This window comes from Pan paniscus, chromosome 1, assembly GCF_029289425.2.
Source record: "Pan paniscus chromosome 1, NHGRI_mPanPan1-v2.0_pri, whole genome shotgun sequence".
Lineage (NCBI taxonomy): Eukaryota > Metazoa > Chordata > Mammalia > Primates > Hominidae > Pan > Pan paniscus.
The window spans coordinates 101234824-101261939 of NC_073249.2; the positions used below are offsets into that span (position 1 = coordinate 101234824).

General features: G+C 54.3%; 2 protein-coding genes and 1 pseudogene across 21 annotated transcripts in view; 2 read left to right on the plus strand and 1 right to left on the minus strand.

Annotated features, from left to right (window-relative positions):
- LOC106634368 (bromodomain-containing protein 9) overlaps positions 1-21824 on the plus strand; it is a 32604-nt gene extending 10780 nt beyond the window's left edge. For 9 of the 12 annotated variants that reach the window (XM_055102048.3, XM_055102050.3, XM_055102057.2 and 6 more), the window contains 8 exons: positions 1032-1107; positions 2325-2420; positions 3706-3838; positions 6000-6111; positions 10579-10617; positions 11568-11670; positions 16579-16746; positions 17593-18410. In XM_055102048.3, coding sequence (XP_054958023.1) covers positions 1032-1107; positions 2325-2420; positions 3706-3838; positions 6000-6111; positions 10579-10617; positions 11568-11670; positions 16579-16746; positions 17593-17693 — 828 coding nt within the window. In that variant the 3' untranslated portion in view covers positions 17694-18410. Of the gene's footprint in view, positions 1-377; positions 468-1031; positions 1108-2324; positions 2421-3705; positions 3839-5999; positions 6112-10578; positions 10618-11567; positions 11671-16578; positions 16747-17592; positions 18411-21508; positions 21652-21776 lie in introns of those variants that run through there. The other 3 variants (XM_063605907.1, XM_063605921.1, XM_034963066.3) reach the window with 2 other exon arrangements.
- LOC117978246 (neuroblastoma breakpoint family member 15-like) overlaps positions 1-27116 on the minus strand; it is a 512107-nt pseudogene that overhangs the window by 76623 nt on the left and 408368 nt on the right.
- The window catches only part of LOC103785123 (palmitoyltransferase ZDHHC11), a 53216-nt gene continuing 47961 nt past the window's right edge, over positions 21862-27116 (plus strand). For 7 of the 9 annotated variants that reach the window (XR_010112639.1, XR_010112638.1, XR_010112641.1 and 4 more), the window contains exon 1: positions 21862-22000. The gene's annotated coding sequence lies outside the window, so the exon portion shown is untranslated. Of the gene's footprint in view, positions 22001-23221; positions 23324-27116 lie in introns of those variants that run through there. The other 2 variants (XM_063606081.1, XM_063606080.1) reach the window with 1 other exon arrangement.

Sequence of the window (27116 nt, forward strand, 5' to 3'; positions counted from 1 at the left end):
TTGACTAGAGAGCCTTGTTTAGAAGCCAGGACCTGGGTTCTGGGTGAAGCCCTCTGCAGATAGAGCTGGGAGATGCCTGTGGTGTGTGTCTGCACCACATACATGGACACTGTGCAGAAGGATTCTGTTGGCACCTGTGTTTACATGGGTTGAAAACTGTTTTTACATGGAAACTTCCGGTTCCCTCGTGCCCCGTGGGTTCCCCCCACTTCTTCCCTTTCAGTTTTGTGTCTGCGCCGTGAGGACTTGACTCCTAATCTACGTATCAACTCCGTGTCCCATGGCAGCTGACCTTCCGCCTCTCCCCCAGGGCCCTGCTCCTAATCTACGTATCAACTCCGTGTCCCATGGCAGCTGATCTTCCGCCTCTCCCCCAGGGCCCTGGCCCTCCTGTGGGCTCTGAGACTTTGCATGGATCGGCGGTGGGGAGCTGTCCCCACACAAACGTCCGGCTCTTCTCAGGCCAGGTGGCTGCCCTGACATGGCATGATGTCCAGCGCATGGACATCACCCTTGCACTGGAGCCCAGCCAACCCCTGCATGACAGCCCTCTTCCCCCTTGAACCCCAAGTCTGCACACACCAGTGCCTCCTCTTCCTGGATCCTCCTGATGGCCTGTACACAGAGCTGGGGTGTGGGTGGTGGGTTTTTAAATGAAAACCGGTCCACACATGCTTGAGAGCTGGAGCCGCCTGCCGTCAAGGCAGTGCCATGCTGACCTGCTGACCATTCCATTTTGTCAAGGCTCATGAGCAATTTTAAATGTTTACTTGTGGGTGAAGGTTTTTGTTTCAGCTGTACCCCCTATAGCAGGGCCATGGGGAGCCTAAGAGGTTCTCCTTGGCACCTGTGCGCGCTCTGCTGTTGCCGGTGAGTCTGAAATTCCAGGGAATGCCGTGAGGGGCCCTCTGGCGTTTGTTCTTGGACAAATGTGCTTTCACCCCCATTAAGCCCTGCTTGTTGACCTTCATTTCATTTGTGCTACGCTGCCCCTCCTGAGGGACAGACGCTCAGGCAGTGCTTCCTTCCAGATGGGCTACCTGAAGAGGAACGGGGACGGGAGCCTGCTCTACAGTGTGGTCAACACGGCCGAGCCAGACGCTGATGGTGGGTGCCCGCTCAGGGCTGGCTTTATGCTCTCCGTACACTGTTTTTTGGGCCTCCGTTGATATTGTGTAATGAAAAGCTGAGCCATGGCCATGGGGCAGCATGAGAAGCTGCCCGGCTTCCCAACCTTGCTCGCACCCCAACGTGACACGTGCGCTGAGTGGAGGCGTGGACGGCCATCTCGCGGGGCGGGTGTGCTGGTCAGACCTCGGTCAGGGCTCCTTGGGAGCAGCGGGACTCGAGCCACGTTCCTGAAAAGCTGCCGAGAGGCCTTTAAGGCCAAACCTCACTAGCATCAGGAAGGGTTCACATCCCGAGCTCAGTCTTCAGCAAAGACCGGAGTGCTGGCCCACCCTGCTCCTTGAATCTGAAAAGCAGTCTTAGAAGAGCTGTTAGATGATGACGTCAGGACAGTGTTGAAGGACGGCGCGCACTAGGCCTGTCCAGCCCGTCAGGGGCGCTTTGTTGGCCTGGAAGTAATTAAGAGGCTTGTCCTTTGAACGAAAGTGTGATCACTTGGGTTTGAAACGCACTCGCGGGCTCACATGAGGAACGCGCAGCCCGGCACGGGTTGCCTCTCGATTCCCGCTTCCCTCGCTCTCACCCGCATGCCTGCTGGTGGTCTTTCACCCAGCTCCACCATGCCAGCGTGGTTTTCTCCAGTGTGTGAAGGATAGAAACGGGCTGATCTATATAATCTTCAGCTTATTTTCCTAAAGAGGATAGACCGTTGATCCATATTTAGCTTATGAGAGTGTTGAGACCGAGGCACCGGTTGGGAACTGAGGAACTCCTGCTCTGATCCCATGAGTGGTGTGTGGGTGGTGACTTGAGCATGGCAGACATGCTGTCAGATGCACGCGCTCCGGGTGCACACGCCACCGTTTCGCTGTTAGAGCACGCAGGACAAGATTTCTTCTTGGAGTTGTTGAGTGATCCATTTGAAAATGTTCTCAAAGTATTGCTGGTGTGGTGGCCAAATGTGGTATTTTTTATTGTGTTGACTTTGGGGTGATAAAGAAATGAAATTGAAATGCAGTTAGTTTTGAGAATGGTAGTTGGCTTTCGCAAATTTGTTTTCAGGTGATCATTATAAAATCCCTCCACCCGCACCAATCACATCCACTGTGATGTGGAGAAAGGGCTCATGGCACTGCACTGGGGCACCGCGTTGGGGTCACACCTGCCACTCACGGCCCGCCATGTTCATGTTGCAGAGGAGGAGACCCACCCGGTGGACTTGAGCTCGCTCTCCAGTAAGCTACTCCCAGGCTTCACCACGCTGGGCTTCAAAGACGAGAGAAGAAACAAAGGTAAATCCGTAGTCCCGTCCCAGGAGCCGGCCGGAGCAGGGAAGGTGGCAGGGGTTTAGTGGAGTGATGGCAAATGCTGCTGATTCCTACTTCACGGTTTCCTCACTGTACCTGGATTCATATTTTCGCATGGGTAAGATTGAGATCAGTTACAGTGACAGGAATGAAACTTGTGTTGGATGGGGACACACACAGCGGGCACCTTGGTTGCATCACTGGACTTCACCTTGGTCAGTGTTTTGGGGTCCTTGTGTTTCTGTCCCTGTCACATTACAGAACATCCCTTCAGGGGTCAGAATGTGTGGCCCCTGGGCCTTGGGTCTGGCCTGTGTGTTCTCCTCTCCATCTGCACTGCTGCCTCCTGGCTGCACTGCTGCTGGGACCTCCTGCACGGCCCCATCCTCCACTTCTCCACCTCTGCTGGGTCCCTCCCGTGCAGACAGCTGCATGGACACTGCTCCTGCCGGCCCTTTCTCCCTCAGCCACTGACACCATCTGCTAATGGGACAGCTCACTCTTCCCTCCAAACCATGGCCTTGGCTCAAGAGCTTCCTTGTTTCTTGAATGTTCTTTCCTCCAGCTCCAGGTGTTGAAATTCTGCCTGGTCTGGGTCTCCTATTGACGGACGCCCTCCACTGGGAAGGATACTCTTGCTTTCACCACTTGTCTTCACCAGCCCCTGCTCCCCTCTTCCTCTTGGGGCTGTTGTGGTTGTTGATACTTTTTTTTTGTTGTGTTTGACACACTCCTTGTTCTCACCCTCTAACACAGTTCTCAACCACAGGACTTTTGTCCCTGGAGATGTTTGGCAGTGTCCAGAAGTGTGTTGATGGTCCCACTGGGGTTGGGGGTGCTGCTGGCACCAGATGGTAGGGAGATGCCAGAGGTGCTGCTCCACACCCTATGGGACACTGCACAGTACACCTGGCCTGTGTCCCCCATAGCGAGAGCTGGCCCTGGGCAGGCGTGGTCCCTGTGGTGTGTGTTGGTTGGGATCCTTCACAGTGACAGACAGTGCACTCTGCCCACGTTTCCACACAGCTCTTTAGCTTGTGGGGCTCACCCCTTTGCAGAGAGCGCATTTCCCTGCGGTCTTTGGCCTGCAGAAGTAAAATGAGGGGTGGTGAATTACACCCCTGCTGGTTACACATGGAAAACTCAGGAGCGAGAATTTTGTGGAGAGCAAGCCAGGCGGTCCCTCAGCCCCTGGAGAAGCGGGGTGGGGCCTGCACACCGAGTCCTTCCAGTGAGTCCAGTGATGTTCTCTTTCTCCTCTTCCTCCCAGTCACCTTTCTCTCCAGTGCCACTACTGCGCTTTCGATGCAGAATAATTCAGTATTTGGCGACTTGAAGTCGGACGAGATGGAGCTGCTCTACTCAGCCTACAGAGATGAGACAGGCGTGCAGTGTGCGCTGAGGCAAGTGTCGGCCCCGGGAAGCCCTTGGCTGCTGTGCAGCTTGAGCTGCGCCCTGGTGTGGGACCTGGAGCCCCACATGTGTGCGGGTAGGGAGAGGGCCATCCCGCAGCCGTCCAGATGGCAGCCTGGGTCTTCCCGTTGCTTTCAGTCATCCACACAGGTCTGCCACAGGCCAGTCCTGAAATCTGGGTAACTCAGTCAGAAGGTGGTGATCAGGGCGTAGCTTGTGACGGGGTTGGGGGTGTGTTGAGCGCACTGGATCGTATTGAATTGTGTTTCCTAAGTGGCCGTGCTAGCTCAGGCTGCAGTGACAAAGCACCACAGACTGGGGTCTTACTCCTGGGGGCTGGCATTTGCCATGAAGGTGTGGGCAGGGCTGGTTCCTCCCGAGCCCTCTCTCCTGGACCTGCAGGTGCTGTCTTCTCCGTCTTCTCCCTGTGCCTTCCCAGGGCCATCCTGTGCGTTTCTGTGTCCTCGGCTCTCCTGGAGACCCTACCGTTCTCAAGGACCCTGGTCATATTGGATCAGGGCCACCCTAATGGCCTCATGTCACTGCAGTTACCTCTAAAGGCCGTAAAGGCCCCAGCTCCAAGTATAGTCACATTCCAAGGCACTGGGGTCGGGATTTCAACTTATGAACTCTGAGCGGGAGACACAGTTCAGGCCATGGCAGGCTAAAGTATAATACCAAAATCACAAATGTAGCAGCCTGCTTTTCCGTAGAATGTTGCTGTGTGTATTTTTTGTTTTCTGTGGCAAAATAAAAGTGGGTCACTCTTGTAAAATTTGGCAGTTTTTAATGGAGAAAGCAACTTAATTTTGCTAGCCTTTAAGAAATGGCATCTTGACATATCAGGTCTTCATTTTATTCCAACAAGAATGCAGAATATGTTTTAAAAATAAATAAGAATCCCCTTAGTGCTTCATAAAATAAGTGAAAACCTGACCCTGAGTTTTATAGCAAAAAAGGAAGTAAATGTGGAAAATGAAGAGGAAATTCTAGTAGGAGACGATGGGGTCATAAGTCAGAAATTAAAGAGTTGTTTGCTCCCCACCCTCCCGCCAGCCCTCACCTCACCCCTGCTGTGGGGCCTCTGCCCAGCCTGGGCCAAGGCCGCGGCTCCCCTGGTTCCATCCTGTCCGCAGTCGGCTCCCTGTCCACGGCTTGTGGCTCCTTCAGGACGTCAGTCACCTGTTGTCCATGTGGTATCATCAGCGGACTGTGCACACCCCCTGCCTTCCCCAGCTGTCTGTCCTAGAACGCGTCAGGTTCCATGTTGCTGTGAAGAAAGATCATTCTGACCCCGCCTGCCTTATGGCTGCAGGGGCAACACTCAGAAGCACATCTCCTAGGGCCTGGCATGAGGCTACGTGGTCCCATGCCAGCCTCAGCGCAGAGACACCCAGATCCTCTGCCCCTGAGTGCTGCTTCCGTGCACACTGCGAGTGCCGAGCTTGGCCTGTCCTGGGCTGTGGGTGTTTTAACAAAGACACGGAGTCTCCTTGTTGCCTCCTCTGACCGTGGTTCAGCTTCTGACCAGCAGCCATCCTTGTTCCTCTCTGCGAAGGTCTTTGGAGTCTGGGGAGCCCTTCTGAGGCCCTTGCTTGGTGCTTTGATTCTAAGACTATGCATTTTTGTTCCTGGCCTACTTTTTAGATTGTATTATGTTTTATTTTTTAAGTTGTTTCATTTATATGGCCAAGAATCAGGATGGTACTAAAAGGAGTGCCTTGGAAGTGTCGGCCCACCCCTGCCCTACGCGCCCATTCCTCACCGGCAGGCGCTGCCCACCGATGTGCTTCTGTCCACACCCACTTGTGTTTTTAAACGCATAACGAGTGGAAAGATAGGAGTATCCTTTTACAGATGATAACATAGCACACGTGTGTTTCTAGGCTGTGTGCGTGTGTATTCATGCTTTTCTCCCTCTCCCCACTGAGATCTTTTTAAGCTTTTTGGGTCATGGACCACTTTGAAAATCTAATGAAAACTATCAGCCACTCCCCAAAATACCCGCTCTGGGAGGGTCACGGGGACCGAGGAGCTGCACTGGCACGGCAGGCTTCTGTGATCAGGGCCGCTGCGAGGGCCAGGCGACAAGGGCTTGGCGTGGAGCACACAGCATGCCTTTCAGCGTACCTTCTCCCGCGGCCCCTCTAGCCTGCAGGAGTTTGTGAAGGATGCTGGGAGCTACAGCAAGAAAGTGGTGGACGACCTCCTGGACCAGATCACAGGCGGAGACCACTCTAGGACGCTCTTCCAGCTGAAGCAGGTGGGCTGCACTCGCACCGGGGTGGAGGGGCAGGTGCCCTTGGGGTGCTGCTGGTGGGAAGAGCCTGCAGCCTGACCAGGCTTTCGGGGACGAGGAGCTGTCGCAGGGACTCTGCTGCCGGCTCCTCGTCAGGATCTGCGTGCTTCTCTGCATGGGCAGGTGTCCCCTGGAGACCGTGACTGTGTGCTCACCACTCCAGCGCACTCGTAACTCTCTATTTCCATCTTCATCTTTCATCTCTGTCACTTTCCTTCATCCTGAAGAGTTTAAAAAAATATTTCCTGTAGTTCAGATTTACTGACAGTGATCTCTCAGCATTGGCTTCTCTGAAAGTCTTTATTTCATCTTCATTTTTGAAATTCATTTTCCCTGTGTATGGAATTTTAGATGACCTTTTTTCCCATCTACTGTAAAATAGGTTTGACTTGCATTGTTGCTATAAAAAAGCATCTGGGCCAAGCATGGTGGCTCACACTTGTAATCCCAGCACTTTGGGAGGCCGAGGCGGGCAGATCACAAGGTCAGGAGGTCGAGACCATCCTGGCTAACACGGTGAAACCCCGTCTCTACTAAAAAATAGAAAAAATTAGCCGGGCGTGGTGGCAGGTGTTTGTAGTCCCAGCTACTCGGGAGGCTGAGGCAGGAGAATGGTGTGAACCCAGGAGGCAGAGCTTGCAGTGAGCCGAGATCATGCCACTGCACTCCAGCTTGGGCCACAGAGCCAGACTCCATCTCCAAAAAAAAAAAAAGCATCTGAAGTCATTGTCATCTTTGTTTCCCACATGTGACGTGTCTTTTCAGCCAGATCTGACCTGAAGTCTGCTTTTGTACAGACCACAAGCCAGGAATGTCTTTTACATCTTTAAAAGGGTGTTTACAGAAAAGAAAAGGAAGAAGAAGATGCTTCAGGCAGCGTGTGGCTCACAGAGCCTCGGCTGCTCACTCCCGGGCGCTCGGCAGGACGGGATCTGGCCGGTGCTCTAGGAGCTTTTGAACTTTTATCTTTCTTTATCAGTGATTTTCAGCATTGTATTTTCCAGGTGCCTTGGTGGGCTTTTCTTTGTGTTCTACTTAGCATTTGTTGTTTCTTGGATATGTCTGTAGTTTTCATCATATTTGGAAGATTTTTAGCCATTACTCAAATGTCATTTTCCACCACTGCCTCTTCCTCCTCCTGCTGGACTGTGGCACTCTGAGGACAGCTCGCGTTATCTCACATGGCACCGACACTGTGCTGCCGCACCAGGCTGCTGCAGATTAGTTTCTGATGCTGTTGGCTAAGTTCATTCACCTGTTCTCTGGCCACACCTGAACCTGTTATCCCGGATCAGTTTTCACTGATGATGCCGTCCCGCGCTGCTCATCACTTGGGCTCCATTTGCGGCTTTTGTGTATCTTCTCTCATGTTGTGTGTGTGTTTTTCCTTACATCCTTGAGCCATGTTCGTATTTATTGCTGCTGCTTTTGAAGTCCTCAGTCACTGAGTCTGTCGCCTCTGCCGTTTCCGGTTCTGTTTCTGTTTGACACTTTGCTGCACTTGGAGCTGTGGGCCATTGTGCACATGCCTGGTGGACAGTCCTGACCCTCGCTGTCTGATAAAATAGCACTGGCCACATGGCCGCTGGGAAATTTGAATGTGGCCAGTCTGAATTTAGATGTGATGTGTGAGCTACAAACTAGATCTTAAAAAACTAATACAAAAAACGTAAAAATATGAGTAACGATTTCTTATGGCCCGCATGTTGGAATAAAAACATCTTCAATAAATTTGTCTAAGTAAAATGCATTAGTTAATTGAATGTTAAGAGTAATTTTAATGTGGCAGCTAGAATTTTAAGAGCTGGGTACGGTGGCATGCACCTGTCATCAGCTCCACAGGAGGCTAAGGTGGGAGGATCACTTGAGGCCGGGAGGTCGAGGCTGCAGTGCGATTGCACCACCGCCCTCTAGTCTAGGCAATAGAGCAAGACCCTGTCTAAAAAAAAAGATAAAAAAACATTTAGAACGAGGCGTGTGCTCACGTTATGTCTGCTGGGCAAGGCTGATCTGGGTTCTTGCTCTCTTTCGGAGAATACTGATGATCATTTTGGCAGTTGTTACTTGTGGATGATGGCCGGATCCTACCAGGCTTGTCTGGGGTGGGTCCAGGGCAGCCTTATTCTAGGGTTCGTGTAGCCTTAATGCTAAGGAGTGGCCCTTCGGGGAGCCCTGTCTTTTCAGCGTGGTCTCTGCTGTGGGTGGAGTTCGGATGAGTCTCTGTCCTGCCCAGGCTCTGAGAACGTTTGGCTCATGGCTCCCGAGGAGGGGTCAGTCCCTTGACCTGACGGTTTCATCTGTGCTTGTTACAGATGAACTGGGGTCCACATGCCTGGTGCAGTAAACCCAGACACCCATGCCGAGGTTTTGTCGTAGAAAGGACACGTGTATTTGCAGGGCGCCAAGCAAGGTGGACCAGGAGGCTCATGTATAAATCCTGGCCTCCCCCACTGGCTACAGGCAAGGCTTGTAAAGCAGGGGTAGATCTCAGGAAAGCAGAACTGAAAGACAGAGTCATGCATAAGGACACAGAGGTTACATGTCGGCTTGGCCTAGAAGGGCGGTATCTGCAAGCAGGGCCTTATAGGTAATAGGTGGATTCAAAGGTTTTCTGATTTGCAGCTGGTTAAGGAGGAGAAGCTTTGTTTAAAAATTTGGGGTGAAGAGAAAAGAATGTTAGCTTAGGCTTGTGGGTGTGGCTTCCTCCAGGCCCATCAGGAAGAAATTCAGAACAAAGAACGGGGTCAGAGCTCAGTCTTCAGTTTCTCCTTATCTGAGCCCTTCATGCCAGTAGATTAGTTTGTTGGGGAGGTCCTAGGTGGAGGGTCCAGGTTTCTGAAAGACAACTCAGGGATATACATTAAGATGTTATCTTTACTTTCTTTTTTTTTCTTTTTGAGACATAGAGTCTCACTCTGTCACCCAGGCTGGAGTGCAGTGGCGTGATTGTGGCTCACTGCAACCTCTGCCTCCCTGATTCTAGCAATTCTCCTGCCTCAGCCTCCCGAGTAGCTGGGATTACAGGCACGCGCCACCACACCTGGCTAATTTTTGTATTTTTAGTAGAGGCGGAGTTTCGCCATGTTGGCCAGGCTGGTCTTGAACTCCTGACCTCAAATGATGCATCCATCTCAGCCTCCCAGAGTGGTAGGATGTTGTCTTTTCTTTCTACAGGGAACAGTGCTGGGAGGTTGTCTTTACTTTCTACAGGGAACAAACATCTGTCTCCAGCTTCCTTGACTGTTGTTTTAGGATACTGTTACCTTCTTGCTTATCAAGTCGCTGATTTACTTCTCGGAGTTATCTAAGTAACTGGAATTTCCCTTGAAGGAACTCAAGATTTTCCTTGATTTCCATGCGTGGAGGGCTCGCAGGCCCCTGAAGAGAGGGTTGCAGCCAGGCGGGAGTCCCCACGCAGATTTCTGCAGCTCTGAGGAGCAGCTCCCTCTGCAGAGCCTGCCCCTCGTGGTTCTGACTCTGAGCTCTGGTCACCCTCCCGTGTTGTGGCCTGCAGGCTCCCTCCAGGCAGGAAGCTGGCCCCCCCAACACCGCGTTAGAATCAGGCATTGCTGTGGGGTAGGGAAAGTGACCCCCTCACAGCCCGGAAATGGGATGGCTCTGTGGTTTCCTCTCTGGGTTCCAGTTAGATTCCTTTTGGGAAAGTGAACTTGGATATGGAGTTGAGTGACCCCGAGTGCACCCCCGCAGTAAATGATGCTCAGGACTAAAGTGACTGAAGGCTTGTGGGGAAACAGATGCGAACAAAACAGCAGTATTCATTTTCTAATTAAAAGCTTGTGAAAATCAATGTCATTGAATCTGAGAAACTTTATTTCGAACAAAGATCACACATGATAGAGTGCATACTACAGCATCGCTCCACCGGAGCACAGGACGGGTGTGCCACGGATGCCAACAGTTGTGGAAGGAGACAATGCACGGCCCGGCCCACCTGCTGCAGGCACCGCCAGGAGGTGTCTGCCTCCTTCACTCCTGCACACACCTGCCCCTGCAGGACTCGAGCTGGTCTCAGGCACCTGGTCATATTCCAGGTGGAACCCACGAGACCCCTCTTATCCTAAGCTTCCCATAGGATCTAGGCACATCTTTTTTTTTCTGTTTTAAGCCACCCAAGGCTGCCAAAACAGCAACGGCGTCCTCTCTCTCTGTCCTCTCCATCTCGCCCTGTGGAGCGCTGTCCCCGGCACACAATCCTGGCGCTGAGGAGGGGGCTGGGCATGGTTGGGTCAGTGACCGGTGATGAAGAAGGTTTGGAGGACCCCCAGCCTTAATCCATTAAGATGGCGTGACTGGGGAGCAGAATTCGCAGAAGCGCGCAAGCCATTTTTACGTGTGTGTAATGTCAGCGAATTGTCCGTTTCTATGAAATCACTCTGGAAAAACTAGTTTCTGTCCTCATTTACTTTTCAGAGAAGAAATGTTCCCATGAAGCCTCCAGATGAAGCCAAGGTAAGTTTTTGAACATGGAAGGGCAAGCCAAATATTATTCTCACAGGGAAAGTTGTGTCCAGCCTTTGAGGTGGGGAGGTCTGTGTGTATGACGGCGTTTAGAAATGGAGTCCGTTTCTGATCAGTAAGATCAATAGTGTTTCTCCTCCTCTTTTCATGACTTGAGGTGAGTGGTGTGAAGCCGCAGTACGTTCTTCCAAATCCAGAAATGGGTAGTTTCAGAGCAGTTGGCCCCGCTGGGTGCTGTCCTTGTGGAACACCCTTGTAAGGGTTGGGCAGGATGGGCCTTCTCGGGACCTGCTTGGTGAGTAGCAGGTGTTGTCCCAAGCACAGTGGGCTCTGGGGCCAGTGCTGGCAGGGCAGTGCTGTGAGCCCAGACTGCTGCACCTGCCGATTGGCAGGTGTGTGTCTCTGACAGTCAACAGGCATGGGCTTGGGCTTTGGTCCAGGGTCCCTGGGAACCTGGAGAGACCCCTTAACATCTGTCTGAGGGCAGAGGCCGAGCTGCAGGGAGCTGATGAGAGAGTATGTGTTAGGGTGGCTGTAGTCTAGCCCTGAGGACACGCCTTGCTGGGAAAGGAAAGGGAACGTTGTGTGCTCTGTGAAGTGCCTGAGAAATAGTCCTGGACCCTAAAATTCCATGTATCTTCCTGTTGCATAATGTCCCTCCCCAATTTCTTTAGCCCCAAAAAGTTAACAAAGGATTGTTACTTTGCATTGTTGGTCTCAGTAGGTTTTTCTTTGACATGGATTTGCATATCCGTTCATGAGCTCCAACCTGACAGTCCCTTGAACAGCAGCCTCAGTGAACAGGGCTTGGTCTTGTCACTTACTGAGGGGTGGGTTCACGTTTAGCAAATAATTAGAGTGATTTCAATAGCGAGTGTGAAGTAACATTTCGTTTTTCGTTTGATGTTTCATTTGAGCTTGATGCGTGTCTGTCTCCACAGGTTGGGGACACCCTAGGAGACAGCAGCAGCTCTGTTCTGGAGTTCATGTCGATGAAGTCCTATCCCGACGTCTCTGTGGATATCTCCATGCTCAGCTCTCTGGGTGAGTTGTAACAGGTGCTTTCCCACAGCACCCGGTGAAGGTGTGATAGAGGAAGAAAACACGCGGCCTCCACCTCCTCTCCCTTCCTGACTAGACAGGGATGCCAGGAAAATCTTTTGTTACAGTATTTGGTCTTTGTCCCAGGTTTTTGGACCATAGCTCCTAAAACCCCTGGAATCTCCTGAGTGTTGTGTCTTTTTTAAGCTAATGAGAAGTGGTTGCAGCCCCTGGGTAACCTCAGGATGGGGTCTGGCCGATCCCCAGTGGCTGTGGATTTCATCAGTGTTGCCTACCGCCTCCATGAAATCCCCAAAGGTGGGGTTCCCTAGGGAGCCTCATTGCCGGACGCCTGGAGGCTCTGGGAAGAAGGCAGCCCCTTCCCACGGGTCCCCTCTGCATCGCTCCCACCTGGGGCCCATCTGTACCCTGGGTGACACCCCGCAGAATAAATGGGTAAATGTCAGCCTAGTGTGTGGACAGAAGAGTCAAACTCTGCAGGGTATTTAGAGAGGTTTCTTCTGAGTGAGATATGAAGACCGTGGCTGTGACACAGTCCCAGGAGGTCCCAAGAACATTTGCCGAGGAGGACTGGTCTGCAGCTTGTTTTGATATGTTTTAGGGAGACAGAGGACATCAGTCAGTAGATGTCAGTTGTTACAGTGGTTCATGTTGGAAAGGTGGGACAACTTGAAGCGAGGAACGTCGGGTCGTTGGTGGATTCAGAGATTTCCTGATTGGCATTTGGTTGAAAGGGTTAAGCTCTGAAGAGCTGAAGTCAGAAAGAAATGTGCGTGGTTAACATAAGCAGTTGTAGAAGCCAAGGTTCTTGTCACATAGATGAATTCAGCCTTCAGGTAGCAGGCTTCAAAAAGAGTAGAGTAGATGGCAAACATCACTCATGAGGCCCTCAAAGGTACCAGATTGTTAGTTAAATCTCTGTTGGGTCAGGAAGAGACTTGGAAGGGGCAGGAGATTCTCTACAGAATGTAGATTTTTCCCACAAGAGACAGCTTTGCAGGGCTATTTCAAAATATGTCAAAAATATATTTTGAGATAAAATACTCAGTTTCTTTCAGGGCCTGCCGTCTATCACGTGATGCTGTACTAAAGTTGGATCGGAATTTGGTGTCTTATTACCACGGAGTCTGCTTTGTCAACCTTCAGATTTCTGTTTTAAAGTTAATGCTGGTCAGCTGTGCCTGAATTCCAAAAGAGGGGATAATGAGGCAAGTCCAATCCCGCTTCACATCATGGCCTGACCTCATTTTCCAGGTTGACTTTGGAGTGCCCTTGGCCAAGAGTGGGAATCCGTTCAGTCCATGGGGCTTAGAATTTTATTTTTCATTTACAGATGTTTCCCTGACTTCTGTGAGTCACTCTAGGAAATTCATAGAGCTCAAGTCTGGTCTTCTGGGAACCCCATTTGATAGCTGGTTAGTCGGAAGCACAGACCACAGCCTGGGGCTTTCAGTTGGCATCAGCTGGTGGGGCCATCCTGGAGACTGTGCCCTCACCTGGGAGGCTGCCGGTGCAGCGCCCCCCAGCTGTTCTGACCTCCAGCAGCATTTGTGGTGCCTGGATCCATGGGTCCCACTGCTTCGCGTGGTGACATTCCACCTGTCTCTGCTGGCTCTGTTCAGGCACTTATGGCCGTGATTTATTATAGGGGAAGGGTGCCAACAGCAGCAGAGGGACAGGAGTGACATCCAAGGAAATCCAACGTGAGGCCCAGATCCACTCCCAGCAGAGGCACATGGGACACGCTTAATTCCCAGGAGTGAGCTGTGACAACACATGTGAAATGCCCACCAGGGAAGCTCATCAGAGGCTTGGTGCCCAGGGTCACTGGGGTCTGGTCACAGGGTACCCCCTTGCCAGGCAGGTACCAAAATCCAGACCCCGGAGGGGAGGTGAGCTTTAGCATAAACCACTCTGTTCCTGTTGTTGGAGCTGTGAACAATCCCTAGCACTGGGAGGGACCCCAGATGCCAGCCGTGGCTGGCCTTGCCTTCCAGGGGACCCTGGCCCCAGGCTGCTGTGACAGCACTTTTCTGCACAGCAGCTGTTTTTCTCAGCACTTCTAAGATTTTGTCCTTATTACTACTTCTCAGCAGCTTGGTGCTGATGTGCTTTGGTGCTGATGTGCTGTGGTGTGTTAGTCTGTCCTCACACTGTTATAAAAAACCACCTGAGACTGGTCATTGGTGAAGGAAAGAGGTTTAATTGACTCACAGTTCCTCAGGCTGTTTGGGAGGCATGGCTGGGAGGCATCAGGAAACTTCCAATCATGGCGGAAGATGAAGGAGAAACATGGCGGAGCAGGAGAGAGCGCAAAGGGGGAAGTGCTTTGAAACAACCAGATCTCATGAGAAGTCACTCACTATCATGAGAACAGAGAACAGCAAGGGGGAAATCCATCCCCATGATCCAATCACCTTCCACCAGGACCCTCCCCTAACATTGGGAATTACAATTCAACATGAGATTTGGGCAGGAATACAGAACCAAACTGTATCATTCTGCCCCTGACTCCTCTCGAATCTTTTGTCCTTTTCACATTTCAAAACACAATCACGCCTTCCTAACAGTCCCCTAAAGTCTTAACTCATTCCAACATTAACTCAGAAGTCCACAGTCCAAAGTCTTATCTGAGACAAGGCAAGTTACTTCTGCCTGTGAGCCCGTAAAATCCAAAACAAATTAGTTAATTCCAAGATACAAATCGGGTACAGGCATTGGGTAAATAGACCCATCCCAAGAGGGAGAAATCAGCCAAAACAAAGGGGCAGCAGGCTACAAATCTGAAACCCAGCAGGGCAGTCATTACATCTTGAGCTCCCAAAAGAATCTTCTTTGATTCCTTGTCTCACATCCAGGCTACACTGATGCAAGGGATGGGCTCCCACGGCCTTGGGCAGCCCCGCCCTTGTGGCTCTGCAGGGTACAGCCTCTGTGGCTGCTTTCCCTGGCTGGTGTTGAGTGCCTGCAGCTTTTCCAGATGGCATGGTGCAAGCTGTCAGATCTACCATTCTGAGGTCTGGAGGATGGTGGCCCTTTTCTCACAGCTCCACTAGGCAGTGCCCCAGTGGGTACTCTGTGGGGTGAGGGCTCCAACCTCACATTTCCCCTCTGCATTGCCCTAGCAGAGGTTCTCCATGAAGGGCCTGCCCCTGCAGCAGACTTCTGCCTGGACACCCTGGCTTTTCCATACATCCTCTGAAATCTAGGTGGGGGCTGCCAAACCTCAGCTCTTGCCTTCTGCCTACCCACATACCCAACACCACGTGGAAGCTTCCAGGGCTTGGGGCTTGCACCCTCTGAAGCATCGACCCTTTTAGCCCTGTACCTTGGCCCCTTTTAGCCATGGCTGGGACACAGAGCACCATGGCACATGTCCCAGTGCTTCACAGAGTAGTGGGGCCCTGGGCCTGGCCCACAAAACCATTTTTCCCTGCTAGACCTCCAGGCCTGTGATGGCAGTGTCTGGGCAAAGGTCTTTGAAATGTCCCTGAGGTATTAACATTTGGCTCCTCTTTACTTATGCAAATGTCTGCAGCCTTCTTGACTTCCTCCCCAGAAAATGGGTTTTTCTTTTCTACCACATGGCTGGGGTACAAATTTTCCAAACTTTTACACTCTGCTTCCATTTTAAATATAAGTTCCAGTTTCAGGTCATTTTTCTGTTTATGCAAGTGAGCATAGGCTTTTAGAAGCAGCCAAGTCACCTCTTGAACGCTTTAGTGCTTAGAAATTTCTTCCACCAGGTGCCCTCAATCATCTCTCTCATGTTCAAAGTTGCACAGATTTCTAGAGCAGGGTCACAATGCTGTCAGTCTCTCCTAAAGAATAGCAAGAGTGACCTTTGCCCCCATTCCCAATGAGGTCCTCATCTCCATCTGAGACCACCTCAGCCTGGAATTCACTGTCCATATCACTATCAGCATTTGAATCATAGCCATGCAGGAAGTCTCTAGGTAGTTCCAAACTTTCCCTCATCTTCTGTCTTTAAGTTCTCCCAGCTGTTCTAGCCTCTGCTCATTACCCAGTTCTACAGAGCATGTCTGTAGTCACTGTTCTTACACTTTGTCTACTGATTCCCTGATGTCAGCTTTGAGTCTCCCCTAGTTTGGGGCTGTGTTTTCCTGCCCCTTCGTGTGTGTTGGAATCATTTACTGGATACCAGGTGGAGTTTGTAGTTGATGCCGTTGGGTGATAGGTCTGCTTACACACCTTTGAGGCCTGGCGGCCTTTGTTCTGAGTTTGAGAAGTGGCTTAGACTCTGTGGGACCTTCCCCAGGCATTGTCAGGGTAAGCCCAGAGTCACCCCGGGGAGGGTGAAGCTGGTCCCCTGGCTGGTGGGGCTCAGGTGACCACAGACCTGTGTGCAGGCTCTTGGCATGTCTGGTGCACAGTTCAGGAGTAGGCTGGGAGCTCATCCTTTCCACCTCTCCGCTGGATGTGCTGCGTCCCCGATGGCTGTGGCCTGGAACCTGCTCCACAGTGAGCTGGGCGGGTACCGGGGTCTGCCAGCCTCTTGCACCCTCCATCCAGCTGTCTGGCCTTTGTGTGTTGAGGACAGGAGCCCACACCAGGCCCATCCTGGGTTGTGGCCACATCCCTCCACGGTGTCTGTGCGTGACATGACGTGGTCTGTGCGGTGCTAGGTCTTGTCTGATGCTTTGCTTGAGCAAAGGACCCTGGGTGTCTGCCTTTCCTTCACTCACTGCTAAGGGTAATGTCTGTCCTCCAGGCCTGTCCACCTGTCTGCTGTGAGCTCGTCCACTCAGTTTCCAGAGCAATTATTGTCCTGAGCGGAGAGGCCTGTCTGGATGGGCAGTGCGCTCCTGCCCTTAGGGTAGACGGGCCGGCTGAGCTCAGCCGACGTGGGGTCATGTCCTGTTTACACAGGGAAGGTGAAGAAGGAGCTGGACCCTGACGACAGCCATTTGAACTTGGATGAGACGACGAAGCTCCTGCAGGACCTGCACGAAGCACAGGCGGAGCGCGGTGGATCTCGGCCGTCGTCCAACCTCAGCTCCCTGTCCAACGCCTCCGAGAGGGACCAGCACCACCTGGGTGAGACGCCCCCACCCACGCCGCATCCCCAGAGACCCCAGCACAGTCAGTGTGACGTCTAGACGAGGTAGTGGGCAGCATTGTAGTTGTGGGAAGGCTGGAGGCTGCATGGGCAGCTGTGCTGTTGTGGGGGTCGGTTTCCACAGACGTCCTTAGGTCGCGGCCTCAGGGTGCAGAGCCGGAGCGGAGCTGGGATGCTGGCCTGGCCGCACGCTGGGTTACAGGCTTTCTGCCAGATACCGTCCCCAGTTCTGTCCACCCCTGTGCCCTCTGTGGACCCTGGTTCCAGTGTTTCTGCTGGGGAGAGAGCATGGCTTCCTTGGCCATGTGTCCTGGAGTGGTTTTGGTGGGTGGGGGTTTGTTCCCACTTGTAAACACTGGATCACTCTATCGGCAGAGTGAATCTTGACACTTCTTCAGCTGCAGAGGTTTAGCTGCAACCATCTGCAGAAAGACCAGTATTTTCGATTCCATTGACCTTGTGATCAGGGTGTTAACAGTGCATGGAGCAGGCTTTGGAGGGCCGTGGGTCAAAGTCTGAGGCCCCCGATATCCCAGTATGACTTTGGGAACTGCCCTGAGGTCTGGGCTGTGTCTGAGGGACTCCTGGCCAAGGAGCTTTCTCTCCTTCAGAAGCAGCATCCGTGCTGTGTGCGGGTCAGGGCGACCCCTGGCTCCAGGGTCTCTACACACAGCTCTCCTTGGCAGGGAGTGAGAGGTGCCCCTGTGTCCTGGGAGTCCCTGAGCCCTGGCGGTAGGTCACGAAGCAGACCTTGGGCTCCAGGAGCCCCACGTGTGCTGCGGGTCTGTCCTGTGTGTTGAAGTCCTGTGTTCTGAAAATTGCAGGAAGCCCTTCTCGCCTGAGTGTCGGGGAGCAGCCAGACGTCACCCACGACCCCTATGAGTTTCTTCAGTCTCCAGAGGCTGCGGCCTCTGCCAAGACCTAACTCTAGACCACCTTCAGCTCTTTTATTTTTTTAGTTTTATTTTGCACGTGTAGAGTTTTTGTCATCAGACAAGGACTTTGATCCTGTCCCCTTTGGCATGCGGGAAGCAGCCCTGGGGAGGTAATGAATTGTCTGTGGTATCATGTCAGCAGAGTCTCCAAGCCCCACGAACCCTGGGGAGTGGAGTCATACGCTAAGGCCATATGGCCATCGTGTCAGCAGAGAGAGTCTCTGTACACAGCCCTGTGAACCCTGAGGAGTGGAGTCATACACGAAGGGCGTGTGGCCATCGTGTCAGCAGAGAGAGTCTCTGTACACAGCCCCGTGAACCCTGAGGAGTGGAGTCATATGCGAAGGGTGTGTGGCCAGGCCGCAGAGCTGCGTGCCGTCTGTGTCCGAGCATCACGTGTAGCTCCAGCCCTTATTTCTGCCAGTGTAGACACCTCTGTCTGCCCCACTGTCCTGGGGTCGCTCTTGGGAGGCACAGGCATGGGTGTGTCTGGCCTCATTCTGTATCAGTCCTGCGTGTTCCTGTCATAGTTTGTGTTTCCCAGGCAGGCCATGGTAGGGGCCTCGCAAGGGCCACTGGGGAGCACAGGGCCAGGCTGGGGTGAGGAGAGCTCCCGTTTTCTGTTTAATTGAGCCTGGGAAAGGAGTGTGTTCTGCCTGCCCGTTACAGTGGAGCGTTCCGTGTCCATAAAACATTTTCTAACTGGGTGTTTACTGAGTGCCCATTTATGTTAGTATTTGCAAAATACCATAAACACAGCTTCCAATCACAAGACACAGAGCGCCAAAGTGCACCCGACTGCTCCCAGCACGCGAGGGTGCTGTGTCCTACCAGCTGGTGGTGGTCCTCTGGCCCAGCTGTCGTGCCCACAGTGACGTCAGGTACACCTGTGCGCCCAGCAGCACCTCCTGCAGGGTGCCCTGCTCTGTGACCATGGAAACTTGAAAGTGAAGAAGCCACACCTTCCAGAGGCCAGGCATGGATGGGAGCTCAGTCGTCCTGGGGGCAGCAGCATTTGTGACTCTGAAGAGGCCCCGGGGGCAGTATGCAGTGCCTGGGCCCTCACGCCACGGGACCACAGGGCTGACCCTCGCAGGCCATTGACGCTGGGTGAGCAGGGTGGCCGGTGCTCTGTGTGGTGTGGGTGAGCATTCTCAGGTCCTTCCTGGGCCCTGGTGGAAGTGGGAGCAAAGCCATTGCCTCTGGACAGAGCATGAAGAAGCCACAGTAGCTGACTCACAGGAAGAGTTTGTGAACAGGGCTCAGACGAGGGGCAGAGCCTGGGCTGCACCCTCTGTGCTGGCTAGGAAGCAGACTCCACGCTTGTCTGCACAGCTGCACCTGCCGTCCTGTCCCTGGATGCCACCAAGTGCACCGTTCCAGTGGCTGCCTGCAGGCTCTGCTCCCCACCCCCAACTCTGGGAGGATGCCCTTGCTGCAGGGAGGGTGGGAAAGGCAGCATCTGCAGTCCCAAGCTCAGTGGGGCTGTGTACCGCACCCAGCTTCCACTGGGGCTCCAGAGGCCAGGATTCCCTTAACAGGACAGACACTTCCCACAGCCGGGTCCCCAGGGTACAGCCTTAGAGAGCTTGGGCTCAGGAACAACGTGGCTCCTGACAGCAGGTTGCTGTGGAGTCAGGTGTCCTCCCACCATCTGATCTCTGAACACCTCACTGCACATCCACTGTGAGTGGAGGAGCCCTCGCCACATGCTGGGGCCTTGTCTTAAACTTTGCAGCCTCAGGACCATGAGCCAAATAAGCCTCGTGTCTTTCAGGTTACCCAGTCTCAGGCGTTCTGTTACAGCAGCACAAAGCACCTGCATCGAGATGACACAGCTGTGCCCTCATGGTGCAGCAGGCGTGGGCGGCCGTCCCTCCAGGCTCGTAGCGCTCTGAAGCAGTTTCTGGGTGGAGGTCAGGTGCAGCCCACAGGCAGTGCTGAGCTGCGGGAGGCAGCCACCCTGCCCGGCTTCCTGGTGGCCTGGCCCTTGTTGCTGCACCCCTCACTCCCCGAGGCCCCTGAGACTGGCTGTCCCTCTGGGTGGCATTGTTGGTCAACAGGGTCCCAGCAGAGAGGGGCACTGGGCAGCAGCCACCATGTGGCTTCAGTCTTAGTGAGTGTGCAATGAGGGGACATCTTGAAGAGGCCTATGGGTGACCTACAGGCCGAGAGGCTCCCCTCGGGTCAGGAGATGGGAGTGGGCTGGAGAGTCCAGGGCTCCTCCCGCTGCCCCTTGGGCTGCGCAGATACGGGGCCACCCTGGTCAGCTGATCCTGCAGGACTTAGAGGGCCCTGGTGGTGGCTGGAGCTGTCCAGGTAGGTCATGCGTGGCCTCCCGGGATTCCGGCAGCCTCTGCTCTTGTTGGCAGCCCGTGGGTCCCTCCACCCTCATTTGTGGGTACACCACCTTTGGGTGTCCCCAAGCCCGCATGCCAGGGCACACAGCAGCCACGGTGGAGGGAGCAGGGGCTGGGGCCTTCCCTGAGCTCAGCTTCTCTCTGGTCCCTGGATGCTTCCTTTGTGGTCACACAGTGACTGCTGCTGTGGCAGCCATCTCACGTTGAGGCCAGAGGAGGGGCAGAGGGGAACAGGCTGCCACGCCTGTGTCTGACAGGACACAAGAGCTTTCCAGGGAGGCCCCACAGACATGGCCATGTCTCAGCCTGGGGAGCGGCTGGGGGTGCAGCTCCAGCTCTCCCTGTGCAGGCGGGGAACAGCTACTGGTACCCCCTACCCTGCTCCCCGGTTGATGTGGGCAGAACCTGGGTAGGGGAGGGGGAGGTAGCTGGGAGCAGAGGGCGGCAGTGACAGGGACCACTTGCAGATTGTGGGGCGTGAGGGCCAGCAGCTGTGCATCCCCAGCCAGGGCCCTGCAAGCCCGTGATTGTCTGAGCCAGGAAGCAGGAGGGTGGTGGGATGTGCTGTGTGGGAGGTGGCATCCTCTGGGCTTGGCTTGGGCCACACTTCCAACCTCTGTCCAGCCCCTCCCACCCTTTGGTTGTTCTGGGGCCTGCAGAATCCAAGATCCGCCCACCCCGTGGTGCCCTCAGGGCTTTGTTGCAGGTGGGGAAACTGAGGCAGATGCCCATTCACCCAGAACTACCCTAGGTCCTCTGAGTGTGGCTGAGCCTCCCCCACCATCTGTTAACCTTGGGCACTTGTCAACTTTTAGGTGCCTGACCCCTCCCCGAGCTCACAGCCTCCTGTTCTGAATCAGGAGGCAGAGGAGGGGCAAAGGGGTCTCCTCCAAGACCTCAGTCTGGGTAGGGAGTGCACGTGTGCATGGGCTGCAGGTGTGGGGGTATGCCGCTGTGGATGGGGTGCAGGTGTGGGGGTGTGCAGGTTTGGATGGGGTGCAGGTGTGTGTGCAGGTGTGTATGGGGTGCAGGTGTGGGAGTGTGCAGGTGTGTATGGGGTGCGGGTGTGGGGGTGTGCAGGTGTGTATGGGGGTGAAGCTATGGGGTATATGCAGGTGCATATGAAGGTGCATGTATGGGGGTGTGCAGATGTGTATGAGGTACAGGTATTGGGTGTGTGTGTGTGTATGGGGTGCAGGTGGGTGTGTGGGTGTGCGAGTGCATGATGTGTTTGGTGTGAGGGGTCGGGGTGGGGGTGTGGGTGTGCTGTGGTTTTTGTCTCCACCAAAATTTAAGCGTCATAACCGAATGGCCAGTGTGATGGTGTTAGGAGTGGTTAGGCCGTGAAGGGGATGAAGGTCCTTGCAGACCAGGCCTCAGTCAGCAGAGACCTCTCACCCTCCCAGCGCCTCCACGTGAGGACACAGTGTCTGTCCCCTCCGTAGGATGCAGCAGAAAGGTACCACCTTGGAAGCTGAGCGCCCCCCTCACCAGACACCAGACCTGCTGGCTCCTGAATCTTGGACTTCCAGCCTCCAGAATGGGGAGAAATAAGAAGTTTCTGTTCTTTAAAATTACTCCGTCTCAGGTATTTTGTTACAGCAGCACATGGGGACTGATACTGGGTGTGCAGGTGGTGGGGGAGGGTGTGCAGGTGTGTTTGAGGGTGTTTGCGTCAATCTTTAGACGGCATCAGGGCCACAATACCTGCAGGTGTCGGGACGTTAACTGCAGACCTTGGTGAATAAAAGCCAGTTGTCCTGAGTTTGGCAAGAAAACCTTTGGAAGAGGCCTCACAAGCCACTCCAGGCGACAAGACGGGGCGTTTGTCCTGGGGGACCTGCCGTCACCCTTAGTGGTCCAGCAGCACCGTCTCAGCCTCACTGGCCAGAGCAGCTGCCCTGCAGGGGCCTTCAAGTCCTGGAGAGCTATGTCAGGTAGGCTTCCCTGCCCCTTCCCCCCATGTTGTCCTGGGCACCCACCCCAGCCCAGCTGTTCCTCTTACTTGTGTACCTCGTGTGTGCCCCTGATAGACAAGATGTCCATGGGCAGCAGACCTCTGGCCACTGCAGGCTCCAGGCACCAGAGTGAGACCCAGCAGGCTTCAGCCGGCAAGAGGGCCCCTGACTGTGGACGACTCCCTCACGGTGGTGGTCTTGGAGGGACCCCTGCTAACAGAAAGGGTGCATCCCTGTCCACCTTCCCATCCTCACCCCCAAAGTCAGCGTCAGCAGCTGGCCTGCATCGGAGGCATTCAGTTAGGAGTCCTTGGGGACCCCCCCCAACCGACAGGAACTGGAAATGCCTTGAGTACTGAGGGAGGAGGGCTGCAGGGACAGGAGGGAGGATGCCCTTAAACACACTTGCTGGCCCTTCTCAGGAGAAACCCTTCCTTGGCATGGGTCATGGTGAAGCTGTGCCCCGAGTTAAGCCAGTGACCGAATTCCTGAGCTCAGAGGACAGCCAATGAAACAGCTTGCTAAAATGCTGAGACTCCCTCCACTCGTGAGACTACGAAAAAACGTGCTGAAGTCAGTTAGAGCCACGGTGGCCAAAGTCTTTGCTCAGAACCAGCTGCGCAGGTCCCTCCCCCGGTTCCTCCTAGGCTGAGTACTCTGGGGTCGCAGTCTTCCTGGACGTCGCCTGTTGGTTGTTGTAGGGGTTTTAGGTGTTTTTTTTTTTAGGGTTGTCTTGCTGCATTTTGTTGCGGACCACAACGCATTGCAATCCTAGTCAGCTCTGGGGCTTTTCAAGTATTTGACTTAAGAGCTGAGTAGTTGGGCAGGCTGATAAGAACAGACAAAGCGAGCTCTTTTGCAGGCTAGTAAACTTTCACCTTAGACTACTTTGGTTCAGGTGAGGGCGGCAAAGCAGGTGGGAAGGCAGGGAGGGGGAGGCCGACAAGCAGGCATTGGGGCCCATCCAAGCAGGGGCCTAGTACATCCTATTTTTTTGTAGTTTGCTGACCTAAACCGGATCAAGCCACCTTGTCTTGGAAATGGACCACTGCGTGCATTATTTCACCTCCACCCGAGTCCATCTCACACTTTCCTCCCTCTTCATGCCCCCTTGTCCCCTCATCCTCCCAACTGCCATGGCTTTGTGAGGCGCCCTGGGTTCCGTGGCTACCGTGTCGACCAGGGCAGCCCACCCACTTCTCACTTTGGTCTGGAGTTAGCGAGAGTGACGCTGCTTTTCTCTTGCTCTTCAGCCTGGACCTGTGATGTGATAGGCGTGAGAAGGAACTGTGGGTTCTGGCGGTAAGGAAAGTGGGGCCTTACTTTCCCATGTTCCCAAAAGGCAGATGCAATCCCTGCACTCCTGAAGGAGTCAAGCAGTAAAGACAACACAGCAAGACTGTCCGGGACTCAGGCTGTGAGGATTTGTCTCATGAGGGGCCTCAGAAAAGGCCGTTTCCACTGTGGGGAGTAGAGGAATGGAAGGTTTCACCAGGGTGGGGTGGCTTCCAGAGGGTCCCCATGGAAAAAGCGTGGCTGAGCAGGCCCAGAGGGGGACGAGGACACGTTTGGGGGGCTGGAGGAGAGTGAGGACATGCTCAGGGGTGCCAGAGTGTCATAAGGGCAGGGACGGTGAGGACAGACTCAGGGACCACAGTGTCATAAAGGCAGGACAGGGATGAAGAGGACAGACCTGTGGGACCATGGTGTCATAAAGACAGGATGGGGACTCGGACCAGGATAGATTCAGGGACCACGGTGTCATGAAGACAGGACGGGGACCTGGACAGACTCGGGGGACCACGGTGTCATAAAGACAGGGTGGGGACCAGGACAGACTCTAGGGGCCTGGTGTCATAAAGACAGGACGGGGACCGGGACAGACTCGGGGGACCACGGTGTCATAAAGACAGGGATGGGGACCGGGACAGACTCTAGGGGCCTGGTGTCATAAAGACAGGATGGGGACCAGGACAGACTCTGGGGATCTGGTGTCATAAAGACAGGGATGGGACCAGGACAGACTCTAGGGGCCTGGTGTCATAAAGACAGTCCTGGGACAGGACCGGGACAGACCCGGGGGACCACGGTGTCATAAAGATAGGACGGGGACCAGGACAGACTCTAGGGGCCTGGTGTCATAAAGACAGGATGGGGACCTGGACAGACTCAGGGGACCATGGTGTCATAAAGACAGGACGGGGACCTGGACAGACTCGGGGGACCACGGTGTCATAAAGACAGGATGGGGACCTGGACAGACTCGGGGGACCATGGTATCATAAAGACAGGGATGTGACCTGGACAGACTCTAGAGGCCTGGTGTCATAAAGACAGGACGGGGACCGGGACAGACTCTAGGGGCCTGGTGTCATAAAGACAGGACGGGGACCGGGACAGACTCTAGGGGCCTGGTGTCATAAAGACAGGACGGGGACCGGGACAGACTCGGGGGACCACGGTGTCATAAAGACAGGGATGGGACCAGGACAGACTCTAGGGGCCTGGTGTCATAAAGACAGGCCTGGGACAGGACCGGGACAGACCCAGGGGACCACGGTGTCATAAAGATAGGACAGGGACCAGGACAGACTCTAGGGGCCTGGTGTCATAAAGACAGGACGGGGACCTGGACAGACTCAGGGGACCACGGTGTCATAAAGACAGGATGGGGACCTGGACAGACTCAGGGGACCACGGTGTCATAAAGACAGGATGGGGACCTGGACAGACTTGGGGGACCACGGTGTCATAAAGACAGGACGGGGACCGGGACAGACTCTGGGGGCCTGGTGTCATAAAGACAGGGATGGGACCGGGACAGACTCTGGGGGCCTGGTGTTGTAAAGACAGGACGGGGACCAGGACAGACTCGGGGGCACCATGGAGTCATAAAGATAGGACGGGGACCAGGACAGACTCTAGGGGCCTGGTGTCATAAAGACAGGGATGGGATCGGGACAGACTCTGGGGGCCTGGTGTCGTAAAGACAGGACGGGGACCAGGACAGACTCAGGGGACCACGGAGTCATAAAGATAGGACGGGGACCGGGGCAGACTCTAGGGGCCTGGTGTCATATACACAGATGGAAACAGGAAAGACTGAGGAGGTCATGGCATCTTAAAGACCTGATAGGGTGGGATGGGCACCTGGGGTCTGTGGCAGGGGCTGGTTCTCGTGTGGTGGTGCAGAGAAGGATGGAGTCCCAGTCTGAGAAGGGGGCTGTCTCCACATCCACAGATGGGGGCAGACAGGAGGCGCCTGGGGTCCACCACACAGGATTGCGCTGCAGGCCCCGGTGCTGGGCAGCCAGTTCCCCGGGCATCAGTCTGGTTGTCATAACACGGGGGGCCCATCCATCCAGCCTTAGTCGTGCTAAGGGGACCTGAACCCAACATTACAAGTCTTCAGTGTCATGACTCACAGATGCTCCTTTCACTTGAATTGTGTGTGGGAGTGTGTGTGCATTTGGTGTGTGTGGGAGTGTGAGCATTGTGTGTTGTGTGTGGTATTTTGTGGGAGTTGTGGTATGTGTTCAGTATGTGGTGTGTGTGGTTTGTGTGCTGTGTGTGGTATGCGGTGTGTAGTGCAAATGGGTGTGCCCGGTGGTGTGTGGTTTGTGTGGTGTGTGTGTGGTGTGTGGTTTGGTGTGTGGTATTTTGGGGGTGTGGTATATGTGCAGTATGTGGTGTGATGTTTGGTGTGTGTGGTGTACAGTGTGTAGTGCAAGTGTGTGCTCTGTGTGTGGTGTGTGGTTTGTGTGGTGTGGTGTGCTGTGTGTGGTGTGTATTCTGTGTGCGTGATGTGTATTGTATTGTGTGGTCCCTGTGTGGTATGTGGAGAGTGATGCGTTTGTGGTTGGTGTCTGGTACTTGTCACGTGGTGCACGTGCAGTGTGTGGTGTGTTTGGTGTGTTTTGCTTCTGTTGCATATGTGTGGCGTGAGGTGTGTGCGTGTGGTTTGTGTGGTGTGTGGTGCATGTGTGGTGTGCGTGGAATTGTGTGTGTGATCTGTGTTGTGTGGTGTGTGGGTGGTGTGGCGGATTGTGTGGTCTCTGGTGTGTTTCGTGTGGTATGGTGTGTAATCTGTATGATGTGTGTTGTGTGGTTTCTGTTTTGTGGTTTGTGTTGTGTGTATGTGGTATGTGTTGTGTGTGGTCTGTGTTGTATGATATATGTGGTATGTATTGTGTGGTGTGTGGCGTGTGGTGTATGGTGTGTGTGGTGTCTTGTGTATGTGTTGTGTTTTGTGTGTTGTGGTTTCTGTTTGGTGTGTGTTGTGTGGTCTATGTGGTGTGTGGTGTGTGGTCTGGTATGTGGTGTGTGGTCGGTGTGGTCTGTGTTGTGTGGTGTGGTGTGGTGTGTGTGGTGTGTGGTGTGTGTGGTACGTGGTCTGTGTGGTATATGGTGTGTGATGTGGATTGTGTGGTGTGGTATATGAACGTGCTTACAGGCCACGGTGGTATTGAGGCTGAGCGTGGGCCTGAGGGGAAGGAGCTGTCCTGGAGTCTTCTCTGGCTGATGTGAGGTCCGTGTCCCCTGCTCGCTGTCCTCCATGGGTTCCATGCCCCTTGCTTGCTGTCCTCCGCGGGGTCTGTGCCCCTCGCTCACTGTCTGTCCTCTGTGGGGTCTGTCCCCCCAGCTCCCTGTCCTCTGTGGGGTCTATCCCCGCTGCTCACTGTCCTCTGTGGGTTCTGTGCCCCTCGCTCACTGTCTGTCCTCTGTGGGGTCTGTGCCCCCAGGCTCGCTGTCCTCTGTGTGGTCTGTCCCCGCTGCTCACTGTCCTCTGTGGGGTCTGTGCCCCCTGGCTTGCTGTCCTCTGTGGAGTCTGTCTCCCCGGCTCGCTGTCCTCTGTGGAGTCTGTGCCCCCTGGCTCGCTGTCCTCTGTGGGGTCTGTGCCCCCTGGCTCGCTGTCCTCTGTGGGGTCTGTGCCCCCTGGCTCGCTGTCCTCTGTGGGGTTTGTCTCCCCGGCTCGCTGTCCTCCATGGGGTCTGTCCCCCTGGCTCGCTGTCCTCTGTGGGATCTGTCCCCACTGCTTACTGTCTTCTGTGGGGTCTGTACCCCCGGCTCGCTGTCCTCCGTGGGGTCTGTCTCC